The 16946-nt window shown below is 45.2% G+C and overlaps 1 protein-coding gene and 1 long non-coding RNA gene across 4 annotated transcripts in view; one reads left to right on the top strand and one right to left on the bottom strand.

Moving 5' to 3' along the window:
* The window catches only part of CBFB (core-binding factor subunit beta), a 64593-nt gene extending 54489 nt beyond the window's left edge, over window positions 1–10104 (bottom strand). The window contains exons 1-3 of one of the 3 annotated variants that reach the window (XM_070062591.1): window positions 9857–10104; window positions 9529–9615; window positions 4775–4891 (exon numbers count right to left, since the gene is read on the bottom strand). In XM_070062591.1, coding sequence (XP_069918692.1) covers window positions 4775–4891; window positions 9529–9615; window positions 9857–9934 — 282 coding nt within the window. In that variant the 5' untranslated portion in view covers window positions 9935–10104. The remainder of the gene's footprint in view (window positions 1–4774; window positions 4892–9528; window positions 9616–9856) is intronic. The other 2 variants (XM_051847191.2, XM_070062592.1) reach the window with 2 other exon arrangements.
* Window positions 10105–10297: 193 nt separating this feature from the next.
* LOC127491358 (uncharacterized) lies at window positions 10298–15492 on the top strand. Its single transcript, XR_007920016.2, has 3 exons — window positions 10298–10733; window positions 11098–11180; window positions 15361–15492. It is a non-coding gene; the product is annotated as an uncharacterized lncRNA (long non-coding RNA).
* Window positions 15493–16946: the final 1454 nt, after the last annotated feature.

Here is a 16946-nt window from a genome sequence, read left to right as displayed (position 1 = left end):
AACATGGTATGGCTACCTGAAGTGTAGTGCTACAGCACTAAAAACCCCTTGACTGTTAACGATAATCTCACCCTACAACACCATCAAACAGCAAAACTCTGCACAGGAGTTTACAATTTAAAAGATGTTTTCACACATTCTAGTATCTCATTTAATTCTTATATGAGGTAAATAAATACAGCAAATATTCAGATTTCAATTACAGATAAGGCAAGTGGTTGTGATTGTCTTTTGACTCTAGCCTACAGCTCTTTCTACTATACCATATTCTTTTAAAATCTGAGACAGATTTTTTTAGGAGCCAATATAGACAGTTCACTAGACAAATGTGTAAATGTTCCAAATTTTTTGAAAGACAAATTATAAAACTTTGGGACCGGCACTGTGGCACAGCAGGTTAAGCCACTGCCTGTGACACCAGGATCCCAGATGGGTGCCAGATTGAGACCCAGCTGGTCCACTGTGGATCCAACTCCCTGCTAATGTGCCTGGGAAAGCAGTGGAAGACAGCTCAAGTGCTTGGGCGTCTGCACCCACATGAGACCGGGAAGAAGTTCCTGGTTTTGGCCTGGCACAGCCCTGGTCGTTGCAGCTATTTGGGGAGTGAACCAGCAGACGGAAGATCCCTGTCTCTCCTCCTCTCTCTGTAACTCTGCCTTTCTAAATAAAAAATCTTAAATATATATATATTCTGACCTAATCTTATATAAAGTACCTATTTACAGTCAACCATCCATTAATAAACCTTCCTTATTGAAGCCCCTTGGTTTTAAAATATTCCTACAACCACATAAGCAAAAGAATTAGTAAAAGGACTGGCTTTTATAAGTCCATTTTATCACACAAAATTATATCTCAAATAGTTTTTTTTGTTTCCCCTCTATAAGCATTCTAAGTTTTTCCAAATTCACTCAACTTAAGTGAACATTATTACAGCTTGCCTCCAAGAAGGCCCCATCTATCCCAGGCTCCCTGGATTCAAATCCATGTTTCAAGCCCCTCCCATTGAGTGTGGCTAGACTTGGTGACTAGCTTTTCACGGACAGCATGTTAAGAAACAAGTGACTTGGAGAGCAGATCATAAAAAACATGGTAACTTCATTCTTCTTCTCCCTGTAAGAGCACACGTAACTAGGGACTGAAGCTGCCTAGCAGTCATTCACGGCACTGAGTGAGCTCAGAAGCGACTCTTTCAGCTTTAGCCGAGTCTGCAGAGACTGCACAGCTTTGGCCAACAGCTTACCGCAACCTCATGAGACCCTGAGCCAACCTCCAAACCACTCCAGATTCCTATAAAGGGGCATACAGGAACTTCTGAGGGATGATTGAAATATTATCTTGAATTGTTAAAATTCCACTTATACAATTAAAGTGAGTGGATGCTATAATATATAAATTATACTTCAATTGCCATCGAACTGTTGAGATAAACAGATGAAGGGTTACATACAAAAAAAGTGTCATTCTTTAAGGAGCGAAGGGTCACTGGTGATGAAGCAGAGGCTACAGTGACAAACGACTACTATGAACTGACATGCCCTACACATTGTCCTAACTCTCTCTTTGCTCTGTCTGTCCATAGTCTTTTGCCTTTCAGGTGACGGCAATCCCATATTCCCAGTTGCTCTAGCCAAAAAGCTGGAGTCACTCTGAACTCCTCTCTCACTCACCACATCCATTCCATAAGCAAATCCGATTGCCTCTATCTCAAAATACATCCACCAGTAACTACTTACTCTACAGCTACCCGTCCTAGTCTCTCACCAAGATTACTGCAATAGCCAAACTGGGTCTCTCTGGTTCACCCTTGCTCTTATGGTTTATTAACCCAGCAGTTACTTAGTGATCCTGTCCAAACCTAATGGAGATCATTCATCTATCCAAATTCTGAAACCGCCTCCCATTTTATTCAGAATAAAAGTCCATGTCATTCCAATGGCTTATCCTGGTCACATAAAGTAGTTCCCACTTACCCCATGATCTCATCAACTACCTGCTCCTTTCCAGTCTACCCAGCCAAACTGCCCTGCTTGCTGTTCACCAAAGACAAGGTGCATGCTCCCACCATGGGGCCCTTACACTGGCTGTTCCTTTGTGTCATTGTTAACCTCCTTAAAGTCTCAGCTGAGACATTCTCTGCCCAGACCAGCCTATTTAAAAATCGCAAACATTCCTGCTCATTGATCACCCTCTATTTTACTCTAGTTTCCCTTTTTTTCATAGCTATTATCATTCTGTAACATACTGTATAACTTATTACCTGTATTGTCTTTTAGAAAAATCCTTTCCCCCCATAAAACAATCTGTAAGGCAGGACCTTTATTTTGTTCACAGATTATCTCAAGTGCTTATTAGGACAATGCTCAGTACACAATAATAGATGTTTAATAAGACTTTCTGGATGAATGAATCTTTTGAGTAACTCCCAGTACTGGGCTAAGCACTTTACATGCAGTATTTCAGTTAACCACTAGGGTACATCCTGAGAAGTATGCATTAACTTTATTTTACAACTGAGGACCTTAATCGTTAAACAACTCGCTCAAAATTACAGAGTAATAAATGAAGGACTTCACTCAATTACGCCTAATTCCAAAATCTTAACTTCTACAATTTTCTCAAAGTTGGGTATGAATAGGAAGAGAATGAAGCTGTTTCAGCAAGTAACTAGACTGAGAGAATACTGACGATGACACTGACTTGGAATCCAGTATAAGCAGAGTTAAATAACATTTGGAGAAGCTCCTTCAATTTTTTTTTTTCTAGTCCTAGTCCTGTGGCGATGGAACAAAAATCTAACGGTTGTTAAGAAACAGAACATAAAAAAGGAAGAAGAGAAATGAGACCCCATGGTCTGAGCCTCTTGGGTAAGAAAACACAGAGTATCAGCTTTTCTCTAAATTCGATGGAGTACTTTATGCCAGTTATCCCAGTGTAACGCAGAAATATACCAGGAGTTTTTTGCCTTAATATCCTTTTTTCCCCTTCTTTATCCTGATACATCACAGGTATTGGCAAAATTATATTTGAGAAATATATGATCTATACATGAATAATTACAAATTTACATCTAAGGAAAAGATACTGCTTTCTATCAGTGTTACCATTCTTGGAACACAGCCACATTCATTTGTTTACATACTGTCCACAGCTCCTTTCACACTACACAGCAGAGTTCAGCAAGGCTTAGGACTGCGAAACTAAAAATACTTGTCCCTTTACAGAAAAAAAACTTTTAAAATCAATATTAACAAAACAAACTTTTATCATTTTTTCTGAGATCTGAAAATATGAGAGTAAAAGCCATCTAACATTTTCATTACTGTTGGTCATACAAGCATAATCAAAAATATCTCAATGGCTTATGTCTAGGAATAATGTAGTCATCAAACTAATGAACCCTAGCTTCTAACAGGGTTAACAAGACCTTTATTAGTTTTTAAATACTAGAAGGCTTCAGTAACATTGAAATGTCAATTATGAAGTCTTAAAATTGAGGGGAAAACAAATTTTTTTGGTTTATGTGTTTAGTATCTGAGCTACCACATTAAACAAACTTTAAGAAAGTGCTTAAACAAGGAAAATTTCTTTATTTAGTTACATATATGCATGAGACAAAAAACAACTCTACAATGATTTCTCAAGTTATTTTATATAAGAATTACCAAATAGTAAAATCTAGAACATTTGCTTTAATTTTCCAAGCAAACAAGCTAATACATGGAAAGCAAATTATTTATTAGTCATTTTTTAAAATCATGTAATCTATTTCCCCTCTCCCAATCCAAAGATTAGTTCATTACTTATAAAAAAATCAAGCCTAATTTCATTTTTAAAAACTTCTTTATATATATTTATATATATCATTAGACATTCTTTTACTAACACAAAAATCTATTTTTTTCAAAATATTTAGACATTTCTTATGTTTTGCGAATAAAGTAATAGGTTATAGGCTATTCATGACAACATTCAGAAAATTTAGGAAGTTGAGAGAAAGAAGTATGGAAACCAACCAAGGAAATAGGAGAAATACTGAATATAAAACTGAATCCAAAACAATTATTTTTTTCATTAAAAGTTTTATTTCAAGAAGCCAACTCCTTGACTTATTGATTAAGGATCAACTGATCAAAGATATTATTCATTAAAGTTCCACCAAAATAATGATACATTTAACTTAGATTTTAATATGGCTTAAACATTTCATCGACACTTTTCTTACATTTAACCTAAACCTGCTAACAAAGTTTGTAAAGCATCTTTCTGTTTTTGCAGAAACTTTTGCTCAAAAAAAATTTCCAAATTAAAGTTTTCATATTTTCTCAAAATTAAATTTGCTTTATTAACAGAATTAGAAAATCACCCATGGCTATTTCTAAATACTATTAATTGTTAAGCCTACAGAGCCATTTCCTATTTTTCTCTTAATTTCCTTTTTTTATAGAAGTATAATGACATATATTTTAGTAAACACAAAAAATTTCCTGTCACCATTCTTAAAAGAATTAAGTATTGAATATTAAATGTAGAAAAGCACATGTTAAGGATTAGAACTTTGTATGACAAATATTACACACATTAAATTAATAAGTGATATAAAAGTTTAACTGATTTTTAAAAACTGTATTACATCCTTACAACATGGAATGAAAACAAATCTGATCATGTATCTGTATTCAGACCTGTGATCTCTTTATTAAACTGGAAATCATTGGATAATCTCCAATAAAACAATCCACAGTATTTTCAATTGCAAAGAAACGTTTCCTACCTTGCCTGCTTCTCTTTCTAAGTCGACATACTCCCGGCTAGGTGTTTGTCGCTGTTCTCCCTGCCAGCTGGCCGGAAAAAACTGGAGAGACAGATTGGTTCCTGTGGCCACAAAAGCCTTTTAGAAAAATCAATACAAACAGGATCAGGAGCAGGACATTACATAAATTATGCAGGCAGTCATTTATTTTTACATCAGTTTATGTCTTAAGCCAGGCAGCACTGAGAATACTTAAAAGTAAAAAAACATGCACTCATCATTTTTCTTAAGTATTAAGTTACAAACATCTGATTCCATTTTGAGGACATTCTCCATTGGCTGCTTAAATATAAAATCAGACATAGAATCAATACTTTCTTTCAGGTCATTTTTTGCTGACGTTAGGATCTCACATTGCTAATGTCTAGCCAGAAGCTACTATCCTTGCATTTAAAAACTTACTTTTTTTTAAAGACTTATTTTTTATTTATTAGAAAGGCAGAGTTACAGAGAGAGGAGGAGAGACAGAGATCTATCTGCTGGTTCACTCCCAAAATGACCACAATGGCCTGGCCTGGGGCAGGCTGAAGCCAGGAGCCAGGAGTTTCTTCCAGGTCTCCCATGTGAATGCAGGGGCCCAAGCACTTGGGCCAACCTCTACTGCTTTCCCAGGAGCATTGCAGGGAGCTGGATAGAAGTGGAGCAGCCAGGTCTAGAATCGCGCCCATATGGGATGCCCCTATGGCTCAACCTGCTTTGCCACAACGGCCCCTAAAAATCTACATTTTTAAATATGAAAATCACTGAAGATCTAATGATTTTGAATTGTTAAAATGTATCACGACTTAATGTTTTATAAATGAGACATTTAATTTTTCTTGCTTTCCCTTGCTCAAAGAATCACTATATGGCGTGCGGTACATAAAAAAAAAGTAATGCAAAAGTGCATTATAGGTTTAGGCTTTAAAGCCCATGCTTAAAAAAAAAAAAAAAGACAATTGGGATTGTATCTCCCATGATAAACCACACATTAGCAAGTGATGTGACAGCACTTCTCTCTAAAACCTTCCATGATTTAAAAAAAAATGCATGTTTTAAAATTTTACTTTAGGAGAACTGGATCTGACTACAACAAAGAGAAGACTATTTATCTGATATTTTTAAGATTCTGATGGTTCAGTTCAACAGACAGAACAATCTAAAACCATTTCAATAAAGTGTCATTCTATGTAGCCCCTGAGCAATTTAACTCCGTATTCCTCTAAGTGGAAAAAAAAATAACATTACTCATCTTCCCAAAGGAAAAACAGAAAGAAGTTAAAAGCATTCTTGGAAAAATATACTTTCCATCATCTAAACTCTTCTTTTCTGAAACTAGAGAAAGTTTTGTTTGGTATGTTACTAATTAAGTTACCATAATTTTGTTTCTAAGCAGTCTTCACCTAAAAGCAAGAGGCTCATACTTTGGGAAAAGTGCTTAAAGCCATCCGCTGATTCAGCTGTCCACTAGTTCCCCTGATGGTTAACAGCTTACTCTTTAGAGGTAAAACTTAAAACTTCCTATTTCTATTATTGGTGCTCTAGGTACATTTGTCAACCTTACTGCTAACCCTCTAGATTCCTCTGATGGCATTTCCCTCATCAACTGGGATACCCTTTCCTTGGTGGTGGCAGATAAGAGACCAGCCCAGGAATGACCCTGTGTCGACAGAGGCATGGCTCTTCAGCCTGGCATTCACCTAGCAGCAGATGCTTCCACCTCCATCTGCCCCAAGTCAGCTCTGGGCTAAGACACTCTGCAGATCCTATTACCTCACCTCCTGTTTGAACACCAACCTCAGAAGAGATTTCCTGCTTCATCACTTTATGCCCATTATCTCATCAAGATCCCTCTCTGAGACAGAAGTGATAAAAACAGATCATTCTAGAAAAGCATTTTCCAAATTTACTTGACTGTACAACTTTTTTTTAAAGCAATACCTACACATGTAAGAGTTGGGAAAATTTCTTTTCTACAACAAAACTGCTACGTTGATATTATAACTATATGTAAGATTTCCAGGTTGTCCTGAATATATTTTATACGTTTCACAAATTATAAAATGGCACACTTTGCCAAACTAATTCTTTTTACCATCCCATATATTCAGAATAAAAAACATACTCACAATATTAGTTTTCAATTCTCACACTGGAGTCACTATTTAGTATTGAAGACACACCTACCACTCTTACTATGACAAGAATTCCTAAGAGAAACACACCAGATTTGACCAAGCAGATTCTACCTGCCATTATAATCATTTTTTCTCATGTTAGGATAAAGAATTTGAGTTTTATAGGAGAGGTGACCACTGCAGCTCTAAAACCCTTCCGTAACCAAATGAGAAATAATGTTCTCATTAATCTCACTGACGTATGCACGTTAAAGAGATGTTCAAAATAAAAAGAGGATGGAAGGGCAACTGGGGCCACAGAAGTTAGGAATAGTTTTGAGAACTATGTATAATTCTTACCATTTATGGCTGCTGTCAAAATAGAGGCAAAATATTGTCTTTCCCACAACCAAATAGGTAGAAACCAAAGCATTTAAAAGTCATCAGATAAATTTCAGTCACTACATTAAATGATCTCTAAATTCAAATAATCAAGTACCTATAAGGCAAAGCACCTATTCCTAGAAAGGTATAGGCATAGTTAACGTGGTTTCCACCTTCTACAAGCTGAGGATCCTGTAACTTAAGGGGGGGGGGGGACGACAGTGAATTAAAGAGAAAAAACTAGAGATAGTTATATTATTCAATAAAAGGATGCATACGCAAATCATATGAAGAATTCAAATGTATCGCTTTCACCATTAGTACTCATAGGAAACTAAAAACATATTAAAATTTATGAGATCAGGTATTTGGAAAGTGTCTAATTCACCCTGAAAGGGAATTTATGACAAACACAAGTGACCTTTAACACTGGTACACATTACAGCAATATACATAATACAGCAATCCACATATACAACGGGAGGAATTAAAGCCCCAATTCATAATTACATGCAGCCAAGTGTGATATGACAGAAAACACTCCAGTAGCTATGCTTTACTAAGTTTCAAAAAAAAAAAAAAAAACCTCGGTAACGGTGGTACCTAGTCTCTCATCCATGACACTTCTATCAGTTACCTGCAGCAAATCCTTGGGGCTGATTGATAAATTGATAAATCCACCTTTGCAAAAAAGAAACCCAGGCAAAGGACAGAAGTCACTGGATCAACTAACAAATGACTTCTTTTTTCTGCCATTCCAGTATTTGTCACATATTTTAAGTATATAACTATCAGAGCTCCTCAAGAAACTTGGAACTGGGGCCGGCGCCGCGGCTCACTAGGCTAATCCTCCGCCTAGCGGCGCCGGCACACCGGGTTCTAGTCCCGGTTGGGGCGCCGGATTCTGTCCCGGTTGCCCCTCTTCCAGGTCAGCTCTCTGCTGTGGCCCGGGAGTGCAGTGGAGGATGGCCCAGGTGCTTGGGCCCTGCACCCCATGGGAGACCAGGAAAAGCACCTGGCTCCTGGCTCCTGCCATCGGATCAGCGCGGTGCGCCGGCTGCAGCGCGCCGACCGCGGCGGCCATTGGAGGGTGAACCAACGGCAAAGGAAGACCTTTCTCTCTGTCTCTCTCTCACTGTCCACTCTGCCTGTCAAAAAAAAAAAAAAAAAAAAAAAAGAAACTTGGAACTGAGCTAAAAGCTGGAGATTTGCTTTCATAACATGCAGTACCAACGAAATATTCTAGAGCTCGGATGAAATTAACCGAATAACTTCCATCCGAACATAATTCTAAAACACCTCCAAATATCAAAATATTCTTTAAAAATAAATTTGACTCTGGTGGTAAAAAAGAAAGATTTTATGGCAGGCGAATTACACCTCAATAAAAATAAGCAACTAGATTACCCAGGGGGCGGGAGCAAATTTCCTAGTGTGTCTTCCTATTAACCCAAGTCCAACTGCACTGCGGCTTCGGGTCCGAAAGGAGCAACCGGACTCCACTCTCCAGAGCTTCAACTTTCTAAAAAAAAATGCCCCCCACCTTTTTTTCTTCAGTTTCTTCCTACCGTTTCCTCATTAGCCCCTCTGAAAGGACCAACAGAAAAGCGATGACAGGAAGTAGGACACTTGGATTTTTTTTTTTTCTACTCAAGGTTTGATGGAGGCGAGGCACCTAATCTACCACCTGGGGGTTCCGCACGGCGACCCACTCACTTCCTTAGGAACTGCGGCACCCACGGGACGGGAGGGCTTCTCACTCCCCCGAGAGCAAAACGGCAGGACCCTTAGGGTCCCCCCACCCCACCCCCAAGCTCCCAATCGATCAGAACAATAGCTCCCACGGGAACAGATTCCTCCTCGGCTGCCCTGCCAGTGAGGCAGCCTCACCTCGGCGACAAGCCCCGCCGCTGAGACACGAACCGCCGCCGCCGGGAAGGAAGCCCCGCGCCCCCGGCCGCACCCCTGCCCGCTCAACCACCTCGCCCCGGCTCCGTGCGGCTCGCGGCGGGCCACGGGGCCGGCGGTCGCCGCGAGCCCCGGCCCGCCAGCGTCTGCTTTCGCATTTTGAATCCCGAGTAGGAAGTGAGACGGCGCCCGCTCAGTTCCGGGAGCCGCGGCGGCCGCGGCGCCGTCCGGAACCCGCCCGGGCCGCGCGGCCCCCGCGCAACAAGTGCCCCGCGCGCGCCTCGGGGCCGGCGCCCGCCCCCGCGCGCCCCGGCCCCGCCGACTTACGATCTCCGAGCGGCCGTCGCGGCAGGCGTTCTGGAAGCGCGCCTGGCGCTCCTCGTGCGGCCGGTCCCTGAAGCCCGTGTACTTGATCTGCAAGGCAGAGACGGCCCGAAATCAGGAGCCAAATCCGCGGAGCCCGCCCGCCCCGCGCGGCGCCGATAAGGCCAAGCACAGTCTGCGGGCAGACGGCCGCCCGGCGAGATTGCCCGTCCGCGGGCGCGCTGGCCCGAGCTGCCCGGGACCGCGCCGCCCAAACTTTTCTCCGCCCGGGCCCACTCGGGGCGCGCCGAGGCCTCCGCAGCGCGCGCCCCCGCCAGCCCTCCCTCCTCACCTCACATTCGCGGCTTAGCTTCCTGAAGAACTCCTCGTTCTCGAACTTGCTTCTCTGGTCGGGCACGACTCGCGGCATCTTCCCGCCCTGAGGCCGTGCCGGCCGGCCGGGCTCGGGGCTTGCGCGGACACCCGCTGGCCGGCTGCGCGCTGACCGACTGACCGCCCACCCGCGGCGCCCGGACTCCCGCTTCTCTTTGTTTCAGGCGCCCGCCCGCGTGGGCTCCCGCTCCGGGGAGTCTGGGTGCCGCCGCCCGCTGGAGCCCAGCCCACGCCGCCGCCGCCGCCGCCGCCGCCGCCTCAGCCGTTGCCTACCGCCCGCGCAGACCCAGCTCTCGCCGCCCCCGGCCGCCGCCGCCGCCACTTCCTCTCGCCGCCCACCTCGCTCTCTCGGCTGCCCGCCCCGCCCCCGCCGGCCCCACCCCTCCTCCTCGCGCGCCCGCCCGCCTCAAACTCCAGCAAACAAGACGCACCATTCACAACTCCGCGGCCCACGCCGCGCATGCGCCGCCAGCCAGCCTGCGGGGTGGATGGGCTGCGGCTAGCCCAGGTCCCTCCCGCAGCGCCGCGCTGTTCCACCTGGGTGTCCGCTGGCCGCTCAGTGTGAACTGCCCTGTGGGGGTCTGCCTGGCCCTCCCGGGTGCGGCCTTAGCCGGCCTTTTTGTCCGCCCTCTCCTCAGCCATCTGGAACTTCTGGGCTCACCCGCCGCGGAGAGTAACCCTAGGCTGTCTACTGAATCCGAAGAAACCCAAGTCCTTGGGGACTTTGTGTCCCCGGATCGATGGCGAGGGGTTTAGGTTGTGTACCTTGAAGGCCAAAGGGGAAAACAAACCAAAGAAACCAACTGAATCATTGTGGGAAGGTCGTGGCGGTTGGAGTAAGATGGATCCCATTCAGTCTCCCCCGCCTGCTCCTTGCCTTCCAAACTGGCCAGCTAAGCCTCAGTTCCCTTACTTCCAAAATGCAGACACGAATTAGTTCGCAGTGTTAGTGTGAGAGCCTTTGTTTGGGTCTAGCATGTAACGGGTGCTCAATTTAAGTTTCTTAAGATAAGCTGGGTGATAGTTATAACTCATTGCCAGTCCTCATATTTACCCAAATGTACACTCAAGTCCTAAAAAATAAGATCCATAAATTCTAGGGAAGTTATGTATCCAAACTGGAGAAAAGTTCCACAGGAGGTTTATGGCAGAGCTTGACTCAGAGTTGGTCCTTAATAATCCTCATTCTTGAAACTCCAGCTTGACAAGAACACAGTTCACGGATGACAAAAACGTACTGTGAGGATCCACCTGAACCCAGCGATGAGTGCCAAGATCAGCTGGTAATGTCTGCTTGAATGCAGGATTTGGCAGAATTTTCCATCCCTGTCCAGTCAAATCTCGTTTTTACAGATAGTGGGACTGAGCGAGGATGACTAGCTGTCTTGGTTTACCAGAGACCGTTTGGTTTTAGCAATGAAAGTCTGCCATCCTGGGAAGCCATTCATTCATTCCCCTGCAAACCAGAATGGTTGGTCATCCAAAGAATGATTGCCTAAGGTTGGGGAGGGGGGAGATTTAGGCAACTTCAAACTTGTAGGGAGGTGGCTAGGACAGGCACACTGTTTCTGAGTAGCAAACACAGAATCAGCTCCATTCTAGGGCCTGTTCCCCTGTCCCACACCTAGCCTGTTTCAATGTACCTGTGTGTACAAACACGAAGGATGTAGGCATTACTGTTACCAACTATAGCTTTAAGATTTAGTTGTTGGTCGGTGCCGCGGCTCACTAGGCTAATCCTCCGCCTGCGGCACCAGTACCCCGGGTTCTAGTCCTGGTCAGGGCGCCGGATTCTGTCCTGGTTGCTCCTCTTCCAGGCCAGCTCTCTGCTGTGGCCCGGGAGTGCAGTGGAGGATGGCCCAAGTCCTTGGGCCCTGCACCTGCGTGGGAGACCAGGAGAAGCACCTGGCTCCTGCCTTCGGATCAATGTAGTGCGCCGGCTGCAGTGGCCATTGGGGAGTGAACCAACGGAAAAAAGGAAGACCTTTCTCTCTGTCTCTCTCTCTCACTGTCCACTCTGCCTGTCCAAAAAAAAAAAAAAAAAAAAAAAAAAGAAAAAAAAGAAAAAAAAAAGATTTAGTTTATTTGAAGGGCAGCATGACAGAGAGAGGGATCTTCCATCTTGCTGGTTTACCCAAAATTTCCACAATGCCTTGGGCTGGGCCAACCTGAAGCCAGGGCCTGGAACTCCATCCAGGCACTCGGGCCATCCTCTGCTGCGTTTCCAGGTGCATCAGCAGGAAGCTGGATCTGAAGTGGAGCAGCTGGGGCTGGAACTGGTGTTCACGTGGGATGTTGGTGTCGCAGGCAGCGGCTTTACCCGCTGTACCGTAATGCGGGCCCCAACTCAGAATCTTCCCCTTCAGGTCTCTTTCAGTTGAAAATGACAGAAACCCAATTCTTACAAACTGAAAACTTAAAAGAGGTGTGCTTTATTTTAAGTAAACAAATTAGAGGGGCAGATAAACACATCTGGTTTGTACTCTCTTTCATTTCTCCATTTCTTCTCGCTGCTTAATTATCTCAGGCTCGCTTGAATTGCATTCATTTCCTGGCAAAGGACCGGAGCAGCCACTCCTCCATCTTCAAATCTTTACTTAAAAAATTTTATTTATTTGCAGGGCAGATTTACAGACAGATGAGGGGGAGAGGGATTTGGTTCACTCCCCAAATGGCTGCAATGGCCAGGACTGGGCCAGGATGAAGTCAGAAGCCAGGAATTCCATCTGGGCTTTTCTACTTGGGTGGCAGGGACCCCAGCATTTGGTCCACCTTCTCATTAGCAGGGGCCTGAATTGGAAGTGGAGCAGCTGGGACTCAAAGCTGTGCTCATATGGGATGCTGGCAGTGCAGTTGGTAGTCTAACCCAGTGTGCCACAATGCTCACCCCTCAAGTCTTAAAATTACTAGGAAAGGCTATCCCAGGTCACATAGAATTCTGTCTGCCAGATCACTATGTCTAGGGAGATATGGTGATAGGATTGGTCAACTTAGGTCATATGCCCTCCCACCAGGCAGTAGGAGCCTATGAGTGGCATCCTTAGATGGAGTCTGATGGTTGGAAGAGCAGTTTCTCCAAAAGGAGGGAGTAAATGAGAATACACTGTGGGACCACTGTAGCACCTACATCTGCAAAGGATGCCAATTTAATTTTGCTACATAACATTTCTGATCAAACTGGTGGGAAAACTCCATATCAACATAGGCAAAGAGCAGACAAAACCAGCCTTAAATAATTGCAATTTATGCAGGAGGTAAATGAGGGAGCTTCTACCCCAAGATACTAAGGCAGAATTAAGTCAGTCAAGGAAGTATAAACCTTCAGGCATCTGCTGCCTCTCCCTCAAGTTTTCTCATCCAGCTAAGGAGACCTCTGGACACTAGGACAATACGGTCATTGTCTCGATGAGAAAAAGATAATGACTTTGCTCCTGGTCAGACAAGAGCTGTTTGAAGATCCCTGGTCAAGAGAACAGAGTTCCCTCCTGGAACTTCTGTTGCTGGCCCTTAGGATAGGAAAAAAGTGTAACACATATTCCAAGAGTATCCCATATGATATGGTTTAGTAGCACCACATTCTGTTAAGACACTTGAATGTATCTTTTCATTTCTGTCTTACAAAATAACCCCAGGGAAGCACTCTTACTCCACAATGTGTCTAGGTAGGGCTCACAGACCTGCAGCTGATCTCTAGGGATAACTGTTCCTGCCTTGGGAAGCCTAGGATAAATGAACGTCAAAATATCTCTAGCACAGCTTAGATGGCAAGACAGACACCATGCGCTTTGGTAAGGAAAATGTCAGATTCAAGAACTGGACCTGGAGGGGTAGGAACGCAGAGCAGGCCAGGGTGCTCCAGTGGTCAGCCACATGGCGGTGGAAAATTATGTCCCGAGAGAGAGGGATCGCAAAGCCTGCCAAGCAGACCCACAGGCCACAGGGTAACCCACACTCAGCGTTGTCTGGCATCCAACTGACCAGGACAGCCGGGAAGCCAACCACAGGCTGAAGGAGGTCTCCTCGGCTGACCTCTGCATGCCATTTTGCTGTTGCTGTTTGAATTTTTTCACTTATTTCTAAAATGGGATTCAAGAAAATATATAAAGAAATTTTTCATCCATGTCAGTTAGGTTTAGGTCCACGCTCCGAACAGCATTGGCAGTTGTCTGGTTGGATATAGGTTGATCCAGATTCCACCACTATACACAGATTTGCCATGATCCAGCTCTACTAAGGCTCACAGCTGGAAGCCTGGTGTCTCTTCACTGCCTACAAACACTTTCTCCCCGCCGCCCCAAAACCTCGCTGAATCCTGAATAGTCCCACAACCTGGAGCCTCCCTTTCCCAGGGATTCCGCCTGTCCCGGACCTTCTCTGAGCAACTCCTCACCTTCCTGGGTGGCAGCTGAGCCTGCAGGACCTGCAGACTGGTCTCGAGTGGGAGTGGGGAGAAGGCACAGTGATGCTGAGCAGGGGCTGGGGAGCCCTCGGTCGTCAAGCCCAGCTATGAAACTCTGAGCTCAGTGCTTTCTTGTTTCTCAGTTAACTCACTCAACCACCTTCTAAGTCCCCATCTGATAGGTCAGGGAAAAACAGATTCAAAAAGGTAAGACAGTGAGCGTGGGACAGGGACAAGACCATGGCCCATTAGTGATAACAAGGCGGCTAAGCACTGAGCATACAGCATCTTGGTTCACGTCTCACCACAATCCTGCAGGTTTATAATCAGCCCTCCCCTACAGATGAGGAAACGGAGGCTCAGAGGGGCTGAGTAACCTCAAGGTTGTGGTCTCAACTGTTCTAGTCTCAGGTCTCAACTGAGCTGAGAAGCCAGAAGTCCTGCCTGTCTCGCTGATGACTGAGCTGTGGCCTCATGAGAGCTGTGGCTGGGGTCTTCTCTCCTGAGTGCCCCGCCATGTTCCAGACAGCTCCCAGCAGGTTCATGAAGGAGTTCTACCGTGTGCCCTGTGGGAGCACATGGCTGTTGCCCCTGGGCCCAGCTGTTTGCCCCGCCTTGACTTGGAAGAGCAAGGCCTGGATGTCCTGCCTCCCTGCTTCCAGCAGAAAGGATGGCTGGATCCAGGTCTGGTGTCCGTGGATGGAGTGGGACCCCACCCCCCCCAGGCCTCTGAGCCTCTAGTCATTTTTTTTTCCCCTAAGGAAATGGTTTCCCTTCAATTACTGAGGGAATATTGTACCATCTCAAAGCTGAAATAGGATCTGGGGCCACAGATGAGACTTGAGGGGAGTGGGAGAGGAGGAAATTAGTGGCTGGCACTGTGCCGAAAGCCCTGACTCCACTCAGCTCCTGGTTTTAGGAAGGAGATGGACCTAAATCCAGGGTAAGGTGTCATCTCTCTGCTCATGGCAATTTCTTGAGCCCTAAAGATTTCTTTTTTCTTTTTGAGATAATAACTCATTTACCATAAAACTAGATGCTAAAGTATTTTCCCTCCCTTCCAGGCACTCCTCCCCCCTCGAAGCTTCCCTGCCACCCGCTGCTCTCAGCACCTCAGCCGGGCTGTGGGGAAAAGAAAGCAGAGAGGAGCGAGTTTCCTCAGAATAGCATTTCTTCAATGTTGGGATCAATAAACCCGCTTGCTTAAAAAGAACCAGATGATTTCATCCTTGTAATTACAAGTTTGACGTTTGCAAATCTTGCCCAGGCTCCAAAGGAGCCTCTTTGTCATGGGGGGAAAGGTGGGGGTGGGGGTGCCCAGGAATGGGGATGGAGCCTGGCGTGGTGGGAAGGGGCCCAGACTGGGGTCAGGAGGCCTGGCTGACTGTCCAGAGGCTGCTCTGGACTGCACCCCCTCCTACCCCGCCTCGCCTGGTTTCTGATGAATGATGTGAAACAGACTGGACTGGGGCCTAGGGAATGACAGCTGCAGATCCCCCGACAGCACCCCAGGCTGAAGACTCCTCCCCAAGCCTCCCATTTGCCTGCGGCAGAGACACAAAGGCTGTCCGCCTAGCACCCATGACCCCTGACAACCGTTACTTTCCTTTCCAATTCATCTCCATCGTTTCTCCCCAAGGTTCCTGCGTGCGTTTCTCACATGCCTCTGACGTGACTTCCTCCCCTTTCTCTGCTGGGAAAATTCATACTTCTTTTTTTTTTTTTTTTTTTTAATGTGAGTCAAAGGGCTGCTGATTATCATCAGCCACAGCATCACTTATTCTACATTTAACTCCGTGTTCTGAGCCAAGTCCATGGTCAGCCTACCTGGGACACAACCACACACTGGGTCTTGGAGGATTTGGGTCCTTAGTGATTTGTGTTTATCCTGATCAGTGCCACTTTCATATGAGGGTCCCTCCTCCCAAACTCCACTTAAGAGTTTTAAAAATTATGTAAATCTTGCACATCATTTTTATAGAAAATTAATGAGATATAGGGAAAGATAAAGGATTCCCACCATCTCAAAACAATCATTGCTAATATATTTTCAAGATTTTTAATTTATTTTTTATTTATTCAAAAGGCAGAGAGTGATCTTGTATCCACTGGTTCACTATCTAGATGGTTGCAGCAGCCTGGGCTGGACCAGGCCCAAACCAGGAGCCAGAAACCCCACCCACATCTCCCAAGTTGGTGGCAGGAACCCAAGTACTTGGGCCATCACCTGCTGCCTCCCAGAGTATGCCTAAGCAGGAAGCTGGAATTGGAAATGGATGACTTAAAGCCAGGTACTCTGTTATGGCACACAGGGATCCCATTCAACATCTTTAAAAAAAGATTTATTTTTATTTATTTGAAAGGTAGTTAGAAAGAAAGCGAGAGAGAGAAAGAGAGAGAGAGAGAGATCTTCCATCTGCTGGTTCATTCTCCAAATGTCCCACAACTGCCCAGGCAGGGCCAGGACAAAGCCAGGAGCCCTGAGCTTCCTCCTTGCCTCCCACATGGGTGCAGAGGCCCAGGCACTTGGTCCATCTATTGCTGCTTTCCTGGGCACATTAGTAGGGAGCTAGATCAGAAGTGGAACAACTGGGACTTGAACTGGCACCCATATGGAATGCCTGTGTCACAGATGAGGGCTTTACCCACT

This window comes from Oryctolagus cuniculus, chromosome 18, assembly GCF_964237555.1.
Source record: "Oryctolagus cuniculus chromosome 18, mOryCun1.1, whole genome shotgun sequence".
Taxonomy (NCBI): Eukaryota; Metazoa; Chordata; class Mammalia; order Lagomorpha; family Leporidae; genus Oryctolagus; species Oryctolagus cuniculus.
This window is presented reverse-complemented; position numbering and strand designations above follow the sequence as displayed.